General features: G+C 35.2%; 1 protein-coding gene across 1 annotated transcript; it reads right to left on the reverse strand.

The window, feature by feature from the left end:
- Positions 1-1222: 1222 nt before the first annotated feature.
- LOC125825328 (ultraviolet-B receptor UVR8) lies at positions 1223-23630 on the reverse strand. The gene is made up of 12 exons (XM_049504673.1): positions 23417-23630; positions 16974-17160; positions 15245-15391; positions 14221-14302; positions 13555-13710; positions 12039-12212; positions 5519-5590; positions 4345-4416; positions 4100-4218; positions 3229-3314; positions 3077-3132; positions 1223-1587 (listed from the first exon to the last, which is right to left on the reverse strand). The coding sequence occupies exons 1-12, from the start codon at positions 23520-23522 to the stop codon at positions 1501-1503; spliced, it is 1344 nt and encodes a 447-aa protein (XP_049360630.1). The 5' UTR covers positions 23523-23630; the 3' UTR covers positions 1223-1500.
- Between the last annotated feature and the right edge of the window lie 634 nt (positions 23631-24264).

Here is a 24264-nt window from a genome sequence, read left to right on the forward strand (position 1 = left end):
AGCATATTCATGCCATAGTCTTTAAGCAATTCAAGCCATCTCCTCTGACGAAGATTCAATTCTTTCTGGGTGAACACATACTGGAGGCTCTTATGATCTGTGAACACATCAACAACAACACTATACAAGTAATGTCTCCAAGTTTTTAGTGCAAACACTACGGCATGTATATTTGTATATATGCCATATAATAGTCTATATATGTGTATAATTTGTATTTGTATATGTATAAAAGAGGACAAGTGACGTAATCGAAGCTAAATTTAAGTTGCGAGCCGTAATTAATTCAAACTATAACTATATTAGCTAATTAACTAGTAAATGTTTGCTTTTTCCGTGTAATTTTCCCAACATAATTTGTATTTAGAGTTTAATATTTAAAACTTTAAATAGATTTTGAGTTTGGACTTTTGTTATTTTTAATACTCTATTTTATTTTTATTTTTTAATTAATTTTTATTTGGCCCACGGGCTGACCCTACCCATATTTCTCAAGCCCCACCAAATCTGTAGGCTTATTCAGGCCGGGCTAAAAAACGTTTTTCTTAAGTGGACTCCAAAAATCTTAGCCCAACCTTATCAAATTATGGATTAGGCTAGACCGACCAATGGACCTAGCCCATATTGACGGCTCTGCTTATGATGCTTTGTTTGAGATCCAGAATCCCAACATGCATTGTGGTCGATGAGGACAAATAGGCTCTTGCATACCTACCATATTATCACATAGCTACATCTCAAATTTTCATGATAATATTAATCTTTACTTTCTCCTATAAATAAAAGAAAAGATTCATCTATGCCATCCATTTAAAATTTGTCTCGTCTATACAATTCCCATTTGAGAAAAGACTCATCCATGCCATTGTTTGTTTACTGAAAAAATTTCAATTTTGTAAAACCATTTTTTACGATCAATTATGATTCGACCACATCATTAATTTAATCATTTTTTTTTAAAACTCAAATATGTCATCAATCTTTAAGAAAAGGCTCATCCATACCATTTCAATTAACGAATAATGACATGGATGAACTTTTCTCGAATAGAAATGACATATATGAGTCAAACTTTAACTGATGACATAAATGAACTTTTTCTCAAAGTTTGATGACATATTTGAGCTTTTTCATTAAATAAGAACCCAAATTATTAGTGCATTTCTCAAACCTTCCTTGTCTAGGTCAAAATTTATCAGCCTTCAAAAACTAACCACCTTGGTGATTAAAACTGCGACTTCATGTAAGCACTTTGAATTTTTAATTGTTCTAAAACAATCAGTTACAATTGGAGATACGTCTAAATAGTCATTCTCCTTCTAACTTTAGTGAAACAAAATCAGTCCTTTCGCGACAACAACGTGAAGCTAAGCCATGATTATGATAAGTGTTATGACACCCAAAAATAAAATACAAGATTTGCAACTTTAGATAAGAGGTATCAACTACTGTTTTAATAGAAGATATCAGTCCAAAACGTCCACCAGACTGCTAGTAATCTCATAATCGGATCCTTTTCACATCATTTTCCGGCACATTTACATCGTTTCCAGTCCCTCTTTCTGGAATAACTGTTTGTCTTGGCACCTGCACATACAGCATAACATTCGGGATTACATTTCAGAAGACAAGGAAATCTGATGGTTGACCTCCGACTCATCGGGAAGAAAATGTGATTTCAAACTCAAAAGTTCAAATATTTCTCCCAACTAGAATCAAAATTGGCATTCCTTAACTAAGAAATCATTATACTACCCACAAACATATGCAGTTGCATCAACCAAATGTTAATCTAACCATGCACTGCACCAAATAGATTTTGATACACCTATTGCACAAATGGATAGTTTTAGAGAAAATAAACCAAGTCACCCCTAAACTTGTCTGCACTTTAACTTTACATAATTCCTTACCGCCCTAATCTCATTTCAAGTGAATTATTATAATACAAGTCTCATAATGGCAAGTGCAATCCACACGCACCACATCAAATCCATGTCAAAGTTTATTTAAATTTTGATTTTTTTAATTTTTTTTTTCTTTTTATTTATTCACAATTTTAGAAAGGAGAATAAATAGAAAAAAATGAGGATTAATCCAAGATTATAAAATTAAAAAAAATCTCAAAAAATGAATCAAACTCCTTAGTTGAAAGATTGATCCAAGATTCACAAAATCATCCTCACAAAAAAACATTCAAAAATCATCCTCACAAAAAAACATTCAAATTTCAAGACACATTACCAAAATAAATAAATAATAACAAGTGAAAATTAAAATTTGAGATGAAGAAATTATAGATTTTTCAAATAATTTAAGTTCATCCCAATCAACAAATTAACAAAGCCATAATTAGTGAATTTAAAGGGAATAATAGGTGTTAGCTTCCGGAATCAATGTTCTAATTAGTTGTTCCCCGTTAGCTTTTAGCTTTTCCATTTGTTCCCTGGTCATCCCAACCTTCTTTCATTTACTGATTATAAGGGAATATGGGTGGCAATGGCAATGTTTCAAAAAAGGACAAAGAAGGTGGTAGAGTTCGAAGAAGAAGAAAGGGGTGAGGCAGGAGGTGGCTGAGGGCGGCAAAGTTCAAAGAAGGAGAAAGGGGGTGGGGATGAGGGATTTCGAAGAAGGAGAAAGAGGGTGGGAAGTTCTAAGAAGAAGAAGAAGAAGAAGAAGAAGAAGAAGAAGGGGGTAGTGGCTAAGGGCGATGGGGTGGTGGAATGTGAGGAAGAAGAAGGGGTGGGGATGATGGTGGCTAAGGGCAGCGGGATGGTGGTGCATGAGGAAGAAGGGAAGAAAACTTATTGGTTGAAAAGAAAAAAGGAGGCCCAGTTATTTTTTCTCAGCTTTTTTTTTATTTTTATTTGTCATGTCAACCTTTAAGGGTGCATTTAAATTCACTTCAAATAAGATTAGGAGGTAAATAAATGCCGGTGTACTTAAAGTGTTAAAGTAAGTTTTGCTGGCAAGTTCAAGGGTGATTTGGAGTATTTTCTCATAATTTTAATTGGACAACTTTAATACTCTTTTAGACCATTAGAGAAAATAAAGCTTGCTTAAATGGTGATCTTACGTTTTCATCTGGAACAACAGCATATCTCTCCGTAGGTGAAACCCAAGATTTTTCAGCTGAAAAATAGTTTAAAGAAAATATCAGATACATGGTATCATTAAACTCAGTGAAAGGCAAACAGAGAGAGAGGGAAGGTGGAGCAGACGTAATACCTGTTGATGGGTCAAATGTTGAAGATCCGATTTGTTGTCCACTTGATCCATCAACACTTAACACTTCTATAATCCTTGGGACATACCTTCACATCTCAAAAAAATCACTAAGTTCAATTTTGAAAGTAGCATGAAAATGTGTTAGTTCACTAAAAGCAGAATGTTGAAAATGGAGAACAGATGCCATCATCCATGGTGTTACTTTAACATATAGAATATTACTATATTTAATTCCTAGCTGGTGAGATTACACTATTTAGATGACACGAGGGTGTCAAATTTTTCAGAGGACTTCACTTTGTGATACTAAATACTTGGAAAATAAAATAGTCGTCTACCAACTAAAGAACTTGCAATACACCAGGTGTACGATTTAGAAAAAAAATTATTTATGTGATTATGTCAACCCTGAAACACAAAAGAAAACTTAGTCCTTGGTTTGGATCATTTACAAACACAATATAATCGTACTTTTTGTAATGTTGTGGCACTCAAAAACCACAAACTAGAATACATTTGAATATACCTGACCCAGAAACTACATTGTCTAAGTTAATTATTTTACAAGTAAAATCCAAAAATAGCAATGGAAGTCAATATGTACCGGATTTAATGAAGTTTAGGACCAATGAATGCCTTAAATGTTACTTCCTCCATTTCAATATGTTTGCTTTCTTTCCTTTTTAGTCCGTTTCAAAACGAATGTCCCTTCCCCTTTTTGGCAACACTTTAATTCCAACATTTCACATGGCATGTTTAAGACCACAAGATTAAAGGGTATTTTGGAACATTTCACATATCTTTAATTTAAGACCACAAGATTTAAATCTCTATCAATGACTCTAATACTGGATATGTCTGCAGTTATTACCTATCAACAGACTCCCCATGACCTAGCTGACCATTTGTACCTCTTCCCCAGGAAAAGACATTCTGCCTTTCTGTAACAGCCAGTGTGTGCCTCCAACCGCATGAAATCAGAATTACTTTCTGCCATTTTAGTAAAAGTAAAATGTCAATTGCTTGTTCCCCCAAGATCTCTCAAGTAAGACGCTAATGACAACACAGAAGGCAAAGACTAGTGCTCATTTCCGCTGAGAACTAGCATACCAGTACCTGGTCATGTGGAAATTTTACTTGAACAGGTGAACAGTGATCACAATTGTCATCAACACCAACTTGTCCGAACTGTTCATGATGCAAAACAAGACACCAACTCAATTGATAAACCAACACGAAGCTCTATCTGATACTAAAAGGATGTTTGCATCAAGCAACAAGCCACTGAATACTGCCTTATGCAAAGGATATGTATGATAGAGAAAAACTGAATTGAGGATCAAGTGAAAATGATTATGAAGCATATAAACAGATCTTCTCAATTCAATCAAGTTGATTACCAGATAAGAAAACAGGCGGTGACAATAGTAAAATTATGTTGGCCAAGTAAAACTATGTTGGCCATCTCTAGCAAATAAAAGTCTGATAAGACAAAACAGATTTGAATGTGAAATGGTGTCTTACACAAAGGCTTTATCGCTATAGTCAAATAAAGCTGGTTGAAGGGAAGCAACAAAGGGTACATGCCAAAGGCAGAAAAACCACAGAGGAAATAAAGCAATCAAGATGCCTGAAATGCAGTATAAAGTATTATAACAGCAGTGTTGACATTGGATAATGAGATTCCAAATTAATAGCGATGTTAATGTACGAAGGATATAGAATTGCAAAGGTTAAGAGCACTGATATTCTGGAAATACACCCTTTGAGTTTTCTCATTCATTTTTCTACATAGGTTGAAACCCCTTTGGGTGCCTTCCTAGTTACACATTTACCATTCAATTATCCAACTGTCTGCAGCAAGCCAATTGTGGAGAACAGTTTCTCTACAAAACATCATAGCTGTGAGTCGAGTTCATTTAAATAAAAAGGCTAACCAGCTACAGTTGCTTAAAATTCCATATAAGCACAAGGAACCAAAATGGCATGAAGGAAATTACAAAATTATCTTCTGATAAAAAAAATTGTACCAAAAATTTGCATGACAGCACTAATATTACATGTTGAAGATGTGTGTACAAACACTATAAGATATGTCCAACAATGCACCAAGCGAAGGCCCTGAGTGAATTATTTTGACCAACTTGTAAGAAAGAATGACTACATTTCTGATATGAATGAAAACAGACAGCAAAGTGCAGACACAGGCAGGTAGTGCATTAAAGTTGAACATAGTTGCATTGGACATGAGTGTTTTTCAACTACAAGGCTAATGAAACAAGAACCAAACCTTGTTCCAACCCCAACCATAAAGTTTTCCATCAGAAGTAAGTGCCATGGTATGTCTCCAACCACCTGATATCTGGAAAATGACAACTCTTACGATATTTAGAGATATAGGAGTACATAATACATGTGTTATATCACCCCTCAATGAAAAAGCTTTTAGAAATACTATAGGGATTTTCATCCCATCTCTTTAATAATTGGATCCGTGGAAATAATAACCAAAAGCCTAAATAATTAAATGCAAAACCTATCTAGATCCTTAGTATTCCCTCGGTTGCAAAACATGTCCTATTTCCTTCTAGTAAGTACTAGAATGATGTCAACATAAAAGATATCTTTTAGAACAGTATGTAAGATGAGAATATGAACAAGTTTACTCGATAAATATAAATATAAAGCAACTTACATTATCAATGTTCTCTTACTATCCACATCAAGTCAAAATGGACTATAAGTTAGGGAAGAGGGAATAATTATTTGTTGCACAGTTGACTCACATCATCTTAACCAGTGTAATTACACCGAACAAAACAAAAGATTCACAAGACATTCAGATATGAACAACTTCACCCAATAAATATAAAACGACTTACATTATCAAGGCTCTCTTAGTATCCCCTTCTACTAAAAATGGATTATAAGTGCGGAAGAGGCAGTAATTATTCACAGTTGACTCACATCATCTTCATCAGTGTAATTACCCCCCACCCCCCGAAAAAAAAAAGATCCACAACACATTATTTTTTGTAAGATATGATTTTCTTGAAGACAGTATCAAGATGATACTAAGAGATTACAATGAAAAAGCTAACTTGATTACATTAAAATCCTGGAGTCTTGGACTAATAGATTATGAAATCCATAACAAAATTTCCATCTTTCCAGCAGTACAGATAATGTAGACAACTATATTTCACACATCAAAGCATCATGGATGAAATGGAGGCTTGCCTCTGGTGACTTGTGTGATAAGAAGGTACCACCTCAACTTATAGATAAGTTCAACAGAGTAGTGGTTAGTCAAGAACTCACACGTTCAGAAGATACATGTTGCGGAGATGAGGATGGGAGTGGCCTTTGTGGCAGACAAGATGAGGGAAACGAGATTGCGATGGTTTGGACATGAAGAGGAGGTACGCTGACGCCCCAATGAGGGGGTGCGAGAGGCTGGTTGTAGGGAGTGCGCGGAGGGGTAGAGGTAGGCCAAAAAAGTATTGGGGAGAGGTGAATAGAGAGGACATGGTGCAACTTCATATTACCAATGACATGATTTTAAATAGGAAGAAGTGGAGGTCGAGTATTAGGGTAGAAACTAAAGTAGAGGTAGAGTGTTGTCTTGCCTTGCGAAGGTTTTGGCTTGTTAGTGCCTATCGTGGTACTAGTCGTACTCTTGTAGTTCTTGTCATATGTTACTTATTGAATTTCGATTATCACACTATTTTGTTGTTGTGATTGTTTATTTCTTGTAGACTTTACACTACTTTGGTTATTAACTGCTATGCTTTCTTCAATGTGTTCGTCTTCTTTTACTTGAATTTGATGCACTTAAGCTGAGGGTCTTTCGTAAACAACCCCCACTTCGTGGTAAAGTCTGTGTACACTATACCCTCCCCAAACCCCACTTAGTGAGATTTCACTGGGTATGTTGTTGTATATTTCACAGATTGTAGCTGCTCTCCTTTGCCTTCAAAATGTTTCTTCTTTCAATATAGTCCAAGCTACGCATAGAGGGATTGCTCTCCACATTTTCTGTAGGGATGCTTCTGCACATGCAGATTCCAAACTTTCCACTACATTCCTGAATTTCATTAGACTTGCCTATTGGATTCCAAAATTTTCCATGAACATGGAACAGACCTGCCAGGTAAAATCACAGTGCATAAAAATATAATCCACCGATTCACATGATTAGGCAATCTTTTTTTTCTAGAATTAACTTAACAGATTGCATCTTTTGAATAAATACATGAACTTCCCACGTCTCCCTGTCAAGAAAATTCCTTTTAAATTCAAAGTTCCATCCAATATCAAAGAATATATCTGCTAGGAGGACTTCAGAACTGTTGTCAAGTCAATATAAGTTGGGGGATTGGTCTTTCAGCAAACCAGAACCATCGCAATTATCCATCCAAAAATTTGATCTTTTTCCCATTTCCCAACCTCAAGCCAACATACTTCTTGAATTCCTCCCAAAGGCAGCAAATCTGTCTCCATACGGAGTCTTAACTGCTTTAGGTTCACAGAAACCTTGTCTCCCAAATTTGACATCTTATCACTGCTTTTTAGTCCCATCATTTAACCTCCAAAGCCATTGACATAACAAGCTCCGATTATGAGCTCTGAAGTTTCTAATTTCCTACCCCCTTCCTTCTTATATTTAGTCATAATATTTCATCTTACTAAATAATACTTTCTCCTTTCTGCATTACCTTCTCATAGGAACTGCCTTCTAATTTTATCAATTTTCTTTTCCAAGAACTCTATTGGATAATGTCTGATTAGTAAACTAGGATGGTAATTTTGGAAGTCTTTAGAGGATCCTGTCATGTGTCTATTCACACTAAAATCAACAATCCAAGAACTAAGGTGAGCAGTAAAGACAATACCCGATTACAAACAATTAGATGTGGCAACAGAAGGTAAGCCAAGTTTGATTAGGAGTCGGCGAAAATGTTGAATTCCATCCGAAAGCGGTTTTTCCTGAAGGCGTTTCCCTGAGTGTATCCCCATTTTATGCAATATCAGTCAGATCCCTTGCTGGACCTACATGTTTTCCCCCATGACCTCTTGTTGGCCAGACTCACAGCCCCTTTCTTCATGGAAGATAGGTCTAAGCTTGAACAGAAAGAAGATTCCCTCGCCCGGTCTGCCATGTTGTTCCCAGCATGTCTCCTTTGTATGCCTTGGCTTTCCACAATAATCACAGATATATATTAGAAGTGATCACCATTGGTTGTTCATCAGAGACACTTAAGCGGTTAAGCCAGACTTCTTGGTTGGAGCCTGATAAAGCATGACACCTCATCTACTCTCTCCCTATTAAACATACGAGTATGTATCCTCAAGGGAAGGAACAAGAACTTGAACCCTCATCTTGTCATACTTTTGGTTCAAACTGGCCAGAAAGTCATGCATCCATTGCTATTCAACTAATTCTTGAAATAGGAGTGCATCCTCAGACCTCAGTACTGCTCTTAGAGACTGATAATAGTATATCTCCTTCTATAACCCACTCATTCAGAATAATAATCACTGATGGTCATTCAAAGATTTATGCGTCATCTCCCTAGCGAGAGTTGGTATGTTTGGTTGAATTCCAGATTTTCAGTTGTGTCAAGCTATAAATGCTATCTGGAAAATCATGGGTGCAGAGTGTTCAAAAGTCATGTCATAACAAGTGAATTCTCAAAATCTCATTGACCAATATCACATGCAGTAGGTTGTTTCTCCTCTCCATTAATATACCCAAGCAATTTTCTAGATTTTGTATAGAAAGCAAACAAGACCTTGACCAGGCAAACTGAAGAAAAGTCTATTGTCTTAGTGTCCCCCCTAGTTTGAGTAAACTCTAAAGCAAGAAGTTACAGAATCTGAAACAAAAAAGGAACCAAACTTAAACCTGTTACACCATCACGTAAAGTAAACTCTACTCAAGTTTATTACAAAACAAACTATCAAAACACAAGTTCAACATAAAGAAAAAATATAAACCTAGCTAGATGAACACAGAAGAGACAGAAAAGAAACTAGGGAAGAAATGAATTGCAGTAACTTTTTAAAAAAGTTGAAAGTGCCTATTGTGAGTCATGCCCGTAGCTTCAGGTCAAGGGTTATATTCACACCCAAATACTAGTTTTTAAATGGCACTGGAAAAAAAGAAGATATAAACTAATGATTTTAGGTTATAATTTACCCTAAAACTTATGTCCTAAAGCTAATCCAGGTTATGTAAGAAATATCCAAAAGTGTTGAAGTTCTAAAGAAATATAGATCCTTAAACCAAACATTTTAAATAAAACTCAAGAATGATACAGTTGAAAAGGCGCATGCAGCAAGCCCAAAACCCATCCCATTGCCATCCACCCATCCCTACTTATCAGAAAAGGCAAACAGAGGACAGCGCATAGGACATCTAGTCACTATTAAAAGACTATATGAACTAGTGAATACTGATGAAGGAATGTTACATCACTGCCAGTATTGCCCTTCAAGGAAATGAAAATTAGAAGAGGATGACGACATGGACCTCAAAATTGTTTTGTAAAAAAAAAGACACGTATTAAGAACTTGAATAAAAAATTCATCTGTGACATAAAGAAGGAGCTGAAGAAACTCACCATTAAAAGAAAACACGTTTCAGAATCTAGTCTTATCATGAACATCAAATGAAAAAAGTCCCTTACAAGTGTAAAGCAGGAATCTTGACAACCAAAAAAAATGAAGAAAAGTTGTTCTAGAATTCTCCATTTGGAAAAGTGAGTTATCTAATTCCTTATAAGGATAATAAATGAAGGAGAACAAAATTCAAGCTATTTCTAGTCTAGTTCGTATTGTCCATGTTTTACATCTTCATGCAGAACCAACGGACATCTCCACGCATAAAGTTACTTTGTCAACCGGCTTGTTCTAAAAGATCAATAATGATGATGGGATTGATATTTTGGAAGTCATATTTTAAGCACTTCTTACCTAATCAATTTAACAGTCTTTCAAATTTTTAACTCTTGATTTTTACACAACCCAGAGTAGATCAAGTACTTCCTGATAATGGGGAGTACATTATGAATACATTGAGAGTGCAACAAAATATATCCATGGAAAATAATTTTCCTTAAAACAGTTGTTCCAGAGTGCGAATTGGGACATGTTAGGCATGTAAGCAATGACAAAAATCACCTGTTTTCAGATTTTGGCTCCCACATCTCAAGCATGCACAGAAAAGACCAAATAAAATCCTACTATGTAAGCAAATTATGGACACATCTTTCTATTCACGTCTTTCATTGGTAAACTCCTCAAGTATATGTAGTCAACAAAGTGTCTCTTCTGGGAATGCAGGTCATGATTTCATTGGACTGTCAAATATTTTTGCTTGAAATTAACATGTACACTTTCATCTGCCTTTCATCTCTTATAAATTTCCGGGTACCTAAAATCTATTACTGGACATATGCATCAATTATAATTTATTATTTCCACAATAGCTAAATTGGGGAACTATAATGCAACGCTTCCGAGCTTACTAAGTAGTATTTTTAAAAAACAGAGTTCAAAAATGGTGAATACCATGCAGATAAACTAAGGGGTCGTTTGGTGTGATGGATAAGGGGATTTAATCCCAGGATAAATTTTAAGTACCCTTTATTTCCTTGTTTGGTTGCAAAGCTTGGGATAACTTATCCCAGGATTATGAATTAGTACCGGGATAAGTTATCCCTCACATTGGGTGGTATAGTAATCTCGGGATAACTTATCCAGGGATAAAATAGATAAATGACAAATATATCCCTATAAATCCTTTTTATACATCATTTTTCACATTTACGTATATTTACATTATTTTTAATGCCATGTATAATAATATTTACTACTCCTTATTTTTATTTTTTGAGAATGAAATTTACTACTCCTTATTTTTATGATAATTATTCATATTTTTCTATTAAAAAATGACACTATATAAATATATTTTTATTTATAAATTTATTTGACTAATTCTTATGTTTATTTTATTTTGATTTCTCATAAATTTTCTTCTCTTTAACAAACTTAAAGAGGGAAATTCTATTTTTAAGCTAAATAAGAAAAAAGTTATATTTTAAAATACGCATGGTACTTACATGGGAATACAAACAACAACAACAACAACATGCCCAGTGAGATCCCACTAGGTGGGGTCTGGGGAGGGTAAATTGTACGCAGACCTTGCCACTACCTTACATGGGAATACATAAATGAAAATATTTAAGTTAAATAAAATAAAAGTTTTATTTTAAAAAATGAATAACTAAAGCTCACAAAGAAAATATATAAAAAAAAATTAAATAAAGTGAAAGGTAAATTTGTAAACAAACAACTTGTTCTTAAAATTTATCAATATATATTATTTTGAATACAACAAACCAAACACTCAATAAGAAATAATCCCAACACAACTTATCCCATCATAACTAATCCCAACGTAACTTATCCCAACATAACTTATCCCATCATAACTCATATTCAAACCAAACGACCCCTAACAAAATTTATAGCCAGGCGCTTTTAACCATGGAGATGTCAAATTTCAGTCAAAGTCAATGCAGGATTTGAGAACATTATACAAATATTTTGCAATGATATCCAGTCAGGTATATTGTTTGGATTATGCAGCTATAAAGTATAAAACAATAACTTGTAAAGAGGGACAACAGCATTCCCCAGAAAAGCAGAAAATAGAGTGAAACAGTTCCCATTAAAAACTTTCCATCTATATCTCAGAAAATGTTGAGCAGAAAGTTTTCATATAAAAGAAAAAGTACCTGAGAAGTAAAACTTTCATGCAAAGCTTGAACCTTGTGAGGAAAGAGGTGATCCTCAAAATCGCCATGTCCTAGTTGACCATATTTGCTCCAGCCATATGTATATAAAGCACCAGAAGAGGAGACACAGATAGTATGACGCCAACCGCATGCAACAATGAACATCTTTTCTCCCTGTAAATCTAGATATCAGATGAGTAGACGGGTAAAAAGGAGTGCCACCAGACTGCAGAAGGTTATATCCAACAGTCTGTACAGAGTGTTATTGAATACCTATCTCAAGAATCAAAGCAAACAGAATAGTTCACTATGAAATTCAACATAAAAAGATCTATAAGCAAAATTCAATATTTCAGCTCTATAAGCGATATATAAAGTCAGCTCCGGGTAAAGGACTACTCTTCGAGGATCAAGATCATGAGCATATAACTGGATATATAGACGCTGATTCAGCAGGATCACCCTCTGATAGACGTTCGACATCCAGATATTGTGTTTTAGTAGGAGGTAATTTGGTGTCGTGAAAGAGTAAGAAACAAAGTGTGGTTGCTCAATCTAGTGCAGAAATCTAGATATCGAGCAATGGCTGTTGCAACTTGTGAGCTAGTTTGGATCAAACAGTTGTTGGGAGACCTAAAATTTGGCGAAATTGGTCTGATGGAACTTGTGTGTGATAATCAAGCGGCCCTTCAAATCCCATCAAATCCAGTGTTTCATGAAACGAATAAGCACATTGAGATTGATCGTCACTTTATTAGAAAAAAGATACTCTCAGGAGATATTGTTACGAAATTTGTGAAGTCTAATGATCAACTTGCAGATATCTTCACCAAGTCCCTCACCGGTCCTCGTATTAATTACATCTATAACAAGCTAAGTACATATGATTTGTATGCACTAGCTTGAGAGGAGTGTTAGAAATAAGTATATACAATCCTACTTAGAATAGGAATAGGAATCCTAGTTGGAAAAGGAGTCCAATATAGTGTATAAATAAGGTCTCGATGTAATAATGTAGATACTCAATTGGATAATATTTTTCTCCACAAATCCAGAAGAACATTGAGCAGAACAAAAATTCTGATACAAAAACAACTTTGGAAGCAAATACTCTGTCCGTTACAATTTGTTTGTCTTAGTTTGACTTGACACAAAATTGAAGAAAGTAAAAAAAAACTATTGAATCTTGTGGTCTTAAGCTAACCAAGTATAATGTAACAAAATGCCCTTTAACATGTCATGTGGGACGTTGGAATTAAGGAGTTGCCAAATTAGGAAAGAGGCATTCTTTTTTAGACAGACTAAGAAAGAAAGAAAGACAAATAAATTGAAACAAATGAAGTATTAAACTGTGTTGGCTGCCAGCAATACATCTTTTTGAGCAATAACAGATACACGTTAAACAGATTCTTGATTACCACAAAACAAAGTCTAAGCTCAGTAGTACAATGTGGTCACAGTAATCAATAAATAGCCTGATAGTAATCAACAGAAATATTCCATACAAGATGCCTACCACATTGGCTGAAACTTTTTCTGGAACCAAGCGATCATTTCGGTCACCTAACCCCAGATTACCATATCGACCCCAACCCCAACCATAAAGTTCACCATCTTCTGTAACAGCAGCTGTATGTTCCGCACCAGCAGCAACCATCTTTACAGGTATTCCCTGCAAAAGTGTGTTGTGAGTCAAGTAAATTTCATATATTCTGGTACCAAATCAAATGTGATGCACCAACCAAAGAAAATCAAATTCTTATCAATCCATTCATCCAGAATGATTCATGTTTTACCATTCAAGAAAAACCAAAAATTTCAATTACAAAATCAACTGTCCACCCTTGGATCACTAATAAATAAGAGGCATATCATCTACATCAGGTTTCGGCTGGAGTTACATAGTGATCTTTGCAAAATGAAAAGCAACAAAGAAATGACAACTCAAATCAAGTAATCTCAGAGAAATATTCTCTCATTACGTGGGCAATTTGAAGTTTATTACCACTATATGAATAAAGCTATTAATTTACTAGGATACCAAACATATAAGCTAAGTGAATCCATACACTTGGCAAAGAATTATACCATCTTTTTTAAGTTACTATAAATGCTACCAAAAAGTTTGTGAAAGAACAACGATACTAACTACATAACTTGACAAACAATTAGCAAGGAATACCTTGAAAGCTTCAATTTTTCGAGGCACAAGAGAGTCCTCTGTGGTGCCAAGGCCTAGTTGGCCATTTTGATTTCGCCCCCAACTGAAATTGAATGCTAATAGTATTAATACTTGGGATTCCAGTTTCCAGATGAAAAGAAGCAGCTTTAGAAATAATTCTTATATTAAGAAAGCATGTCCAAAGTTATGCAAACTAGATTGCTATATCATATATTCAGAAAATACATAAGAAGTGTTCGGAAACTAGTCACGAAAAAGACGAGACGGCAATATAAAAATGGGTATAATATAAGAGAACGTGCAAGAAAGAATTGTATGCTTTCCCTAAGTAAACATAATATAAGCCAAAATAGAGAACTTCAAACTTTCTCTTTTTATTGTTTGAAAGTTTTACGAGAACTCTTCCGTTTTAACTAGTAGTTCTTACTTGTTATGTTCATCAAATAAGAGAGCTTCAGACTCCCTCCAAAACTTCAATGTCATGTTTTACTTTTTATGATTCAAATCTTAAGTTGGAAATTTGTGCCTGCTAGCTAGTATGTTACATGTAGTTTCTTCTGTTCCAACTTTTAAAAAAGTGGTTCTAACCATCAAAATTTTTCTTTAAGAAAACAATTAAACACCTTTCTTTTCATTCTAGAAATGGCTAAATTCTTGCAGGCAATTAATAATTTTTAACTTAAAGTAGCAAAAGGTGAGATGAGAGCCACAATTTTGTAGAATAAAAGATTGCCCCAAGTTTGCAGATATATCTGAAAGTAGAAGGGTTGATGAGCGACCAATGCACTTTAAGGAAAATAAACAAAAAAATGAGACCAGAAACCTGTGAGTCAAGTATTGATAGAAGATTGACGAAGATGGTAAAAATCACTGAAGCACCTAATGTCAATTGGATAAATGTAATAGCAACACTATTAAGGAAACAAAACGAACATAAAGTCTTTATCAAAATAAAGAGAAAAGAAATGTGCATAAGGTTTATCAGATCCACCAAAACTAGAGCTCAAGAGCAGCAGCAACCAACCTCTGCACTTCCCCTTCCATGGTAACAGCAAGACAATGGCTATCTCCACATGCAATCTGCTTAATGCGTATACCATGAAGTGCTTTAATTGGTTGAGGAGTGAACAAATCACTGGAGTTTCCATGACCCAATCTCCCAAAATCACCCCTACCAAATAAAAAAGAAACAACGTCTGCTGATTTGGTCCAAATGCATGATAACAATTAAAAAATGTACATGCATCCGGCATACAAGGTTAATGTTCTTCATACTTCCATCACACAGATTATCCTTGGCACGATGCAAACGCATATTATGGTCAAATCAGAGCAGAACAGAGTACTCACATTTCTGCTTGTCTCAGTAAAAACCATGAAGAGTTGCTAAGATTGTTGTCTGGGAAAACTAAAAGCAAGTTCAGAGATAAGACACACTATTCATAGGTAAAACACTCATCACGAATCTACATATATTGGATAATGAATGGCAAACTAAATTTTGTACCGAGGTCCTGCAGCTTGAGTAATGTTATTTAAAAACTTCAGCATAAAATTTCCATCATCGTTCTTGAATCCATCAAAATTCCTAGATTACCATTTGGCTTCTACTTCTTTTCATCCATCATGGTCACCATTAAAATAAAACTGAAATGGCTTAGAAATCATGGTCACCACTATTTTGCAAATATAGTAGCTTGATTCACTCCTTGTAACTATGTATTTTGATTCTCTTTTCTTTCTTAGAATATGTACACTTTAGCTATTTAAACCCCAATCGCTTGAGGAAATAATCAAGCTGAGTGTTTGCTCATTTTTTTCTTCTTGTCCTATTTTTCTCACAATAAAGCATCATTCTCGAAGCCTGAGGTCTAATTCTGACATCTACCACTCTTTTCTTCCTATTTCATTCTATTAGTTTAATAGTCAATATATATTGTCACATCTTTAGATGTCCAATCAAACTGTCGCAATCTGCATTTGTATTTGCATCTTTTGTGCTGTTATAATCTTTATCTTTTCATGTTCGCTTGTTTCTACAAATTTAGAGATTTTTCTCACATTGGCTAACTTTTATGTTTAAATTAACATTAAGAAGGTAAAGTTCTTCGGCATGCTCAAAAAAGAATTTGCAATATGTAGAACAGGTGGTTCCATGAATAGCTTCCTCAAGTTGTGTATAAAACGGCAGTAGTTAGGATAAGATCTTTTACTCCCTCCACTCCATATTATATGATATTTCTAATTTTTATATTGAATCCAAAGTTGATGGTTTTTTACCTGATCAAAAAGTTAATAATATATTTCAAAGTTACCCTTATTTAGGTTGGGCAAAAACCTTGGTAGTTTTCAAACAAATCCAATGTTGGGCCAAGCCTTGCCAGCCGGTAATAGCCGAAGGCATAAAAGGGTTGAGTGGATTTTTAAAGAACAAAGATACCATATTAAATTGGTGGAGTATTATTTAATTAAGGGTAATTTAGGGAAAACACCTCTTGCTTTCTAAGAGAGAGTGTTTCTTAAAGGGTGTGTCCAAGCTAAAAACACCATATAATATGGACAGGAGGGAGTAATATCCAAACCACAAAAGTATTAAGAATTGTCATGTATGTTCTAACAGCCAAATTCCTGAGGCAACATATTTTTAATAGCAAACCAAGAATTTACCAGTTATCAACTTTCACACAGATTCTAAATTTCATTTCATCATAATAATACATTAAATAGAAATATTTGATGGAAAGAAAGCCTACCATCCCCAGCTATAGACTTGCTTTAAGGCCTCCGAGTAAGCAGTTGTATGATCAGCTCCACAAGTGAGAGATACTATTTCCTGCCCATCCAATGCACTCACCTGAGTTGGAGAAAATCGATCTTCAGCATCCCCAAGGCCAAGCTGTCCATCCTCTCCTCTTCCCCATGAGCAAACAACATTTCCAGCTGCAATTACATTGATTACATCAACTACCCATCACACAGAAAAGCATGATAATTTGAGTTGGCAGCTTAAGTACTGAATCAAGCTCTTCTATTATGCAGTACTGCCTACTACAACAACAGCATACCAGTGTGATCCCACAAGTGGGTAGGATGTATGCAGATTGCAGAGCTTATCCCTACCTTTTGTGGGGGTAGAGAGCCTGTTTCCAATAGACCCTTGGCTCGAAAGAAAAAAGAAGAATTTGAAGCACGGTAGCATGAAACAATGACAGCAAAATAATACAGCCTACTCCAAGTTTAAATTAAAAAATAAGGCGTCATGCAACAAAACATAATTAATTGATTGGAATTGTTATAACAAACATTTTGAAACCAGCTGAAATTAAAAGAGACATGTTTGAGATCCAGTTTGAGTCAATCTAAGTTAATTAGTTATGCTTGGGTTAATCAGTACTCCAGAAGAGCTACCTGAAGCTAGCTACTGTAGTCAAACACCAAGTCATCAGCATGTATTAGTGGGAAGATGGGGAAACTTTTATGCATCAAGTTTGCCAGAACAGAGGCAGATACCATTGCATATATGATGAAAATGGAGCAGAGGGAAGTTGCAATCAGAAAACAACCAGCTATTCAATCTGTATCAGGTCTGGAAAACAAATTGAAGATGGAGATAACAAATTTAGAGATTCTCGTGAATTTTGACCATGCCAGTAGTAGAGGCAAAGGAACATACCGACTTTTACTTATAGATGAGGAAAGCTCATATAATGGAATGTTAGGGGTCTAAATGGAGAAACAAAAGAAGAGTCCTTAGGTCTTTGATTCGGAAGTGGGTAGATTATGCAGTTTTGGAGGCTGATGGAACTCAAGGAGGTATCATTGTTCTATGGGACAAGAGTTGTTTGTCAGGCAAGGAACTTCTTAAAGGAATTGACTCGGTTTCCATTTCCTTCACCTGCCTTAACAATGATTTAAAATGGAAACTGTGTGGTTTTTATGCTCCTTTAAACAGACAAGCAATGTATGGCTTGAACTATCAGCAGTAAGGGGTTTATTAGATGATCTGTTGATCGTGTGAGGTGACTTCGATGTCACAAGACTTCCTTATGAACGCAAGTACAACCAGAGGATTACAGTCAGCATGAAAGAATTTCTGAGTTCATAGAGGAACTTGAATCAATTGATCCGCCACTTCACGAAGGCTCTAACACTTGGTCCATGGAGTAAAACACCACCACTGCTTCACGGATGGATAGATGTCTGTTCTCGGCTGACTGGGATGACAGATCTGCTCCATCAGACAAGCTGTCTGATGCAGAATAGGAAAGAGCAGGAAATTCAATGGAACAGCAACTACAATGGCAGAGGAAATATAAGAAGTTAGGCTAATATTAGCTAATTACAGCTAGGGTATATTTGATAGATGAAATCCATTACAAAGACCATTATAATATATAGTATTCTCAACCCTAGATGATTCACCATGCTCCTCCTTAAGATATAAAGAAGGTAAAGTACTATTCTGCAGAAAAAGGTAAAAGGACTGGATAGGGACCCTTCTAGTAATTATGGGGTCTAATGTGTAAATAACATAACTTGAGCTAAGAAAGTAAAGAGGACTAAACTGTCTATTTAACTAATGATCTTTTAACTGACTTAACGGCTATGTATCACTTTGCAAGCCTGAGGTACACCTCCCATGACCTTCTATCTCCTGTACTGGATGCTCCTCAACCTCAATCTGCATCATTGTCTTGCCAAAGCCTTTCTTAGACCTTACACCTAGTGTTCTTTCAGCTGGACATTGGCAACATAACAGGTCTTATTTTAAATTTGAAAACATGTGATAGGAAGAAGAAGGTTTTGTGGAATTGGTACATGGGTGGTGAATTTCATTCCAGATTCGGGGTCAGACAGATTTTATTTTCGCAAATAAGCTGAAAATGCTTAAAGGAATTGAGAGAATGGAACAGAAACTGTTATGGTAATCTGGAAAAGAGAAAGGCCAAGGCATTAAAATCAATTCAACAAGTAAAATTGCAGAAACTAGGAAATACAGTGAGAGAGAACTGTTGCACAAGGCTGATTTGTCCATGGATTTAGAAGAAATTTCTTGGAGACAAAAATCCAGGTGTCTTTGGTTTAAACAAGGGGACAAAAACACAAAGTTTTTTCACAAAAAGGCCAATGCACACAAACGTTACAATCACATTGACAGGCTAATGATCCATGGGGAGCTTATTCAGGACAACGAAAGAATTTGCAATGAGATCTTGCAGCTTTATGAAGGCTTATATTCAAAAGCATCTCAGCACAAGCTTTTCTAGGATACTGGGAAACTTCCTGCCATTTCAAGGGATGATAATGAATGTTTACAGAAAGAATTTGTGGATGAAGAAGTTCTCGAGGTGATCCAACAATGTGCATCTGATAAAACGCTGGGGTGATTCACTATGGTATTCTTTCATAAGTATTGGACTATGATCAGTCCGTGATTAAATCTTATTGGTTGTTTTTACTAGATTGTATCTAAGTTACTAGTGGAGAGGCCCAAGAAAGTCATTGATAAGTTGGTCAGAAGCTCTCAAATGGCATTCATAAAAGGAAGACAGATAACCGCAAAGCTCTCATTGGCTCATTGCAAATGAATGCTTAGACAGTAGGCACAAGCAAAAGAGAGCAGGAATTCTATGCAATTTCAACACCGAGTAGGCTTTTGATCACATACATTGGAACTTCTTGTTAGATCAGTTGAGGGAAATGGGTTTGGAGAAAAAAGGATAATCTGGATACACTTTTGCATCTCTACAGTCGGGCTTTCAGTATTAATTAATGGCACACCTCAAGGTTTATTTCAAACACAAAGGGTGCTTACATAAGCTTATCCCCTCTCACATTTCTTGTTCATCCTGGTTATGGAAGGGCTCAGCAATATCCTTCATTTCATTACGGAACAAAACTTGATTAGGGTCTTCACATTCAGGGTAATAAACCAGAATGACCTTTTATCTCGCACATTCTCTATTCTGATGACACATTGATTTTATGTGATACTGAGGCAGAGCAGGTTTTGTAATTAAAACTCGTTTTGATGCTATTTGAAACAGTCACAGGGCTTCGCATTAACCTGCAGAAGAGTCAATTGTTTTCGCTAATAAATAGTCCACAATTTGGTGGAGATTCTTCGTTGTAATATAGGATCATTGCCTTCCCCATACTTGCGTCTTCCATCGGGCTACAAACACAAGTCAATTGTCATCTGGAACAATATTCTGGAGAAATTCGAGAGAAAGTTATCCAATTGGAAGAGACAATATCTACCTTTAGGTGGCAGACTGGTGTATAAATAAGTTTTTGGATGCCTTACCCACTTTGATAGCATTCATGGAAGTTTAACAATAAGTAAAAGGATGAAGTTTTGGAAGCTCCAAGAAGACCCATGATACAATCTCAAACCAAGGAGTCTCAAAACAAGCACAATGGACTTTCAGTCACAGATTAAAAAGCAACTTGTTGAGTAAGAAAGAGAACAAACTCAAACGAAATGAGTTGCTTAAGTGCTACAATTACTTCATGGTCCAAGTTGAAGTCCACAAAGAGGTGGACTCCCCCCCCCCCCCCCCCCTATGCAGCTCAATCTTAGCCCAAATTGAGCTCAAAAACCTAGGTATTTGAGACTCAAATCGGCCACCTTAAGGCTTGAGCCGCCCTTCCTAGTTTCTAGCCTTTAGCTTCTTTTTTTAAGGCTTGGCAGCCACCTTTTACTTCTATAAGTAGGAGTGATTTCTCTCATTGTGAGATACTTTGAATTGATGAATGATATTACTTTGAGAGTTCTTTTGATCCTTCGGTGACTTTTACGTTGAGATTTATCGTTTCAGTCTAAACTAGCTCATAGTTCAAGATAGTAAGATAATTTCTTCTTTGATATCTCTAATTGCTTTTTGGTATTCTTAGAAGGCAGTTAGTATCCGTTCCTAATTGTTGTCTAATGTTTACTGAAGAAGCAGTCAAGATCCAAATCTATGCTTTGATTTGTTTATCAAGGAAAGGCGTTTGATTCCTTTTATAATCAATATGTTGTTACTTGGATCTTATCAAATCAAAATTAACTACTTTCTCAAATTCGTGTCTCTCTTTTACCTAGAATTTTCACATATCTTTTTATTTCTCCTTTTCTTTAGTCTACTATTGTCCTAACAAAAAACAAAACTAACAAACTCAACTCTCAATTGAGAAGGGCAAAAACATAAGGGAGGAAACTGTCCAATAAAAAATTTCCTGTAACTTACACTGGGCCATGAGGCTATTTAAAAAAAAAATTGTTAATCAACCTTAGCAACTTAAATTTGTAATGGTGCATAACAGCATGAGCATAACAATTGCACCCCTTCTTGAAGGACGTTGTCTTTACCATTCTCATTTAGGGAAAAATAAGGCTAGACATTTGGGAACTCAGGCTAGAGGAATTTGGGTTGCTTCTCCTGGCAGCAAATTATACCACAAGTGGAGAGATGAATCAAATTTTGCATTTCTACAGCCAGATTCTCAACTTTGGTGAATGGGAGTCCATGTGGTTTTTTGGGAATTCGAGGGGTTAGAATAGGGAGATCCATCATCCTTTATCTGATTCAGCAAAATGATGGATCTGACGGTCATTGGAGGTTTATTGAACTGATTTTCAATGCTTTGTTTAGAGGGCATAGTAATGTGACGGTTACACATATCTTATTTACTGATGATACTTTGATTTTCCTTGATGCAGAGGTTCCTGACTAGATTACTTCAGACAGAATTTTATTTAACTTCGGTTGTGTCAGAACTCAAAATCAATCTAAAAAAATGTGAGATCACTGTTGTAGAAGGGAATAATACTAAAGAGATTGAATAGTAAGGTGGGCACTTTTACTGACGGGTGGCCGATCTAGGATTTTAAGATTATGGTGCTCGAGTCAAAAATATAAAAAAGACTTGTTAAAAGTGAGATTCAATCTTGGGTTCAGCAACAAAGAGCCTTAAGCACCCACCCAAGAGCCAATGGACAAATCAATCATTTGGTCCCTGTATGCTCTATGTTAATTTTATACAAATACCTCTTAGTTTCTACACAGATATATATATTTCGAGACGAGGTTAATGGGTGCTCGAGCACCCAGAAGACACTATGTGGGTCTTCCCCAGATCATCACACACACCCTTGGAGTATCTGCATGACCCTTCCAAGACCTTACTTGTGGTGCAGCGAATTGCCCCTTTTTTTAATCTATTCCATTTATATTACTACATAGTTTATTGAGAAAAAAGAATCTTCAACAAGTCGTATTATTTGAAAGAAAACATTCTAACACTTTACCTTTTGTTAGTCCATTGTGACCCCCTATAATTTTTTTGAGCAAATAGCAGTTTAATTTAAGGAAAAAAAATATTTGGATGAGTGCCTTTTAATAAATAATTACTAATTTTAGTGATACTTTTTATTTATTACCATTTATAGCAATACATAACAATACTATGTTAAATCTGCAATATATATTAAAAGTGAATTAAGTATGCAATATATATGTATTATAATTATTTTTAAAAATATATTATGCTTGTTTGGTAAGAAGTTGACACATTGTATTATAAGTGTATTAAAATGTGTGATAAATGTATTATTCATTAATAAAACTTGTATTATATGTGAATAGTAAATTGTTCATTGTAATATGTATTAAAACTGTATTATAAATGTATTACACGTGATCAAGTAAAAAGAAAATGTTATTGCTATAAATGATAAATATTTTTTATTTATGGTATATTTATGTAAGTTACTATTTTGGAAATATATTTTTTCATTTAAATTATAAAAATTAGCACAAGGTTTTGATTTAGAAATTAGAAATAAATTAGCATGATGGGTGTTGTAGTAGGAATAATTGTAGTTGTAGATGAATAAAAGCGGTGGGAGCAGAGATTACCATTTTACCCATAGTATATTTAATAACGTGGACCATTATTGTCCATGCAAATTCTAAACGCCTTACCCACTCAACCTCCCCCCCACCCCCTCTCTCTCTCTCTTCTTCATCTCTCTCTGTGCATCTACTACATTACTTGCAGAACAGACGAACAAAGGGTGAAAAAAGCTAACCAATTGGAATATAAACTAATTTGATACAAGAGTATTTCCTTTCCTTTAAGTTGTATTGTATAAAGAAAGAAAGAAAGAAAGAAATGAAAATATAGTTAGAGAATGGAAGGGTGAACTTACAGAGAAGAGCAACGGAGTGACTAGCTCCAGCGGAAATGAGAAGCACTTTCCGAATCGGCCTAACTGCTATATCACTATTGCAATCGCCACCTCTTCCGTCCGCCATTTTTGACCTATGTACCTTGTGCTGCTTCTGCTTCAGTAATGTGGAAAGATCTACAATTATTTATGGAAGGAGAAGAGAGCAAGGAAGAGGGTACACACTGAATTTATATATAGTGATAGAGACTCCACATGTTCCTAACTCCTCTCCTCCCACACACACATGTGCCTAACTCGTGTCCTTGAACATGGACCCACTCTTTTCATCAATTGTGTATATGTAAACCAAAAACCTCGTTTGGTTTGAGGGACAAAGATATCTTTAACTTGTCTCAAAAAGTCAGTTACACGTTTAAATTATTATGACGATCTATTACACATTTTAATTACTCAAAAGTGAATTTATTACCACCCTGAGACGTGTAACTGTAACACCACTCTCACATTATGTGGTGTATTACACTCGCTGCCATATCAGCGCTACGTCAGCGTCATGCCATAAATTATAATTTTTTGTTTTCTTTTCTTTATTAATTAACTTTTCTTTTGTTAACTATATTTTACTCTAACTAATCCTTAATTAATTGTTTTAATTCTCTAATAATTATATCTTCATCATCACTAATTCCACCCATTTTCAATTCTCATTTCATTGGAAAATCATATCCGACCCCACCTTCATTATTGAATTTGTTTTTCACCACCACTATATCACCTTCAATTCTTCTTCCTCTTTGTCACCCAACACCAAATATCACCACCACCATTATCAATATCAATTTTTTCTTCTTCACCACCTTCAATTA

Source organism: Solanum verrucosum, unplaced genomic scaffold, assembly GCF_900185275.1.
Source record: "Solanum verrucosum unplaced genomic scaffold, falcon-dt-bn FXZP01000051.1, whole genome shotgun sequence".
NCBI lineage: Eukaryota > Viridiplantae > Streptophyta > Magnoliopsida > Solanales > Solanaceae > Solanum > Solanum verrucosum.

Coding starts and splice junctions, on each gene's coding strand:
- LOC125825328 (XM_049504673.1), bottom strand. CDS start 23,522: ATGGCGGACGGAAGAGGTGGCGATTGCAATAGTGATATAGCAGTTAGG. Junction 17,161..23,416: donor TCACTCCGTTGCTCTTCTCT/GTAAGTTCACCC, acceptor ATGTAATTGCAG/CTGGAAATGTTGTTTGCTCA. Junction 13,711..14,220: donor GAAAAATTGAAGCTTTCAAG/GTATTCCTTGCT, acceptor ACACTTTTGCAG/GGAATACCTGTAAAGATGGT.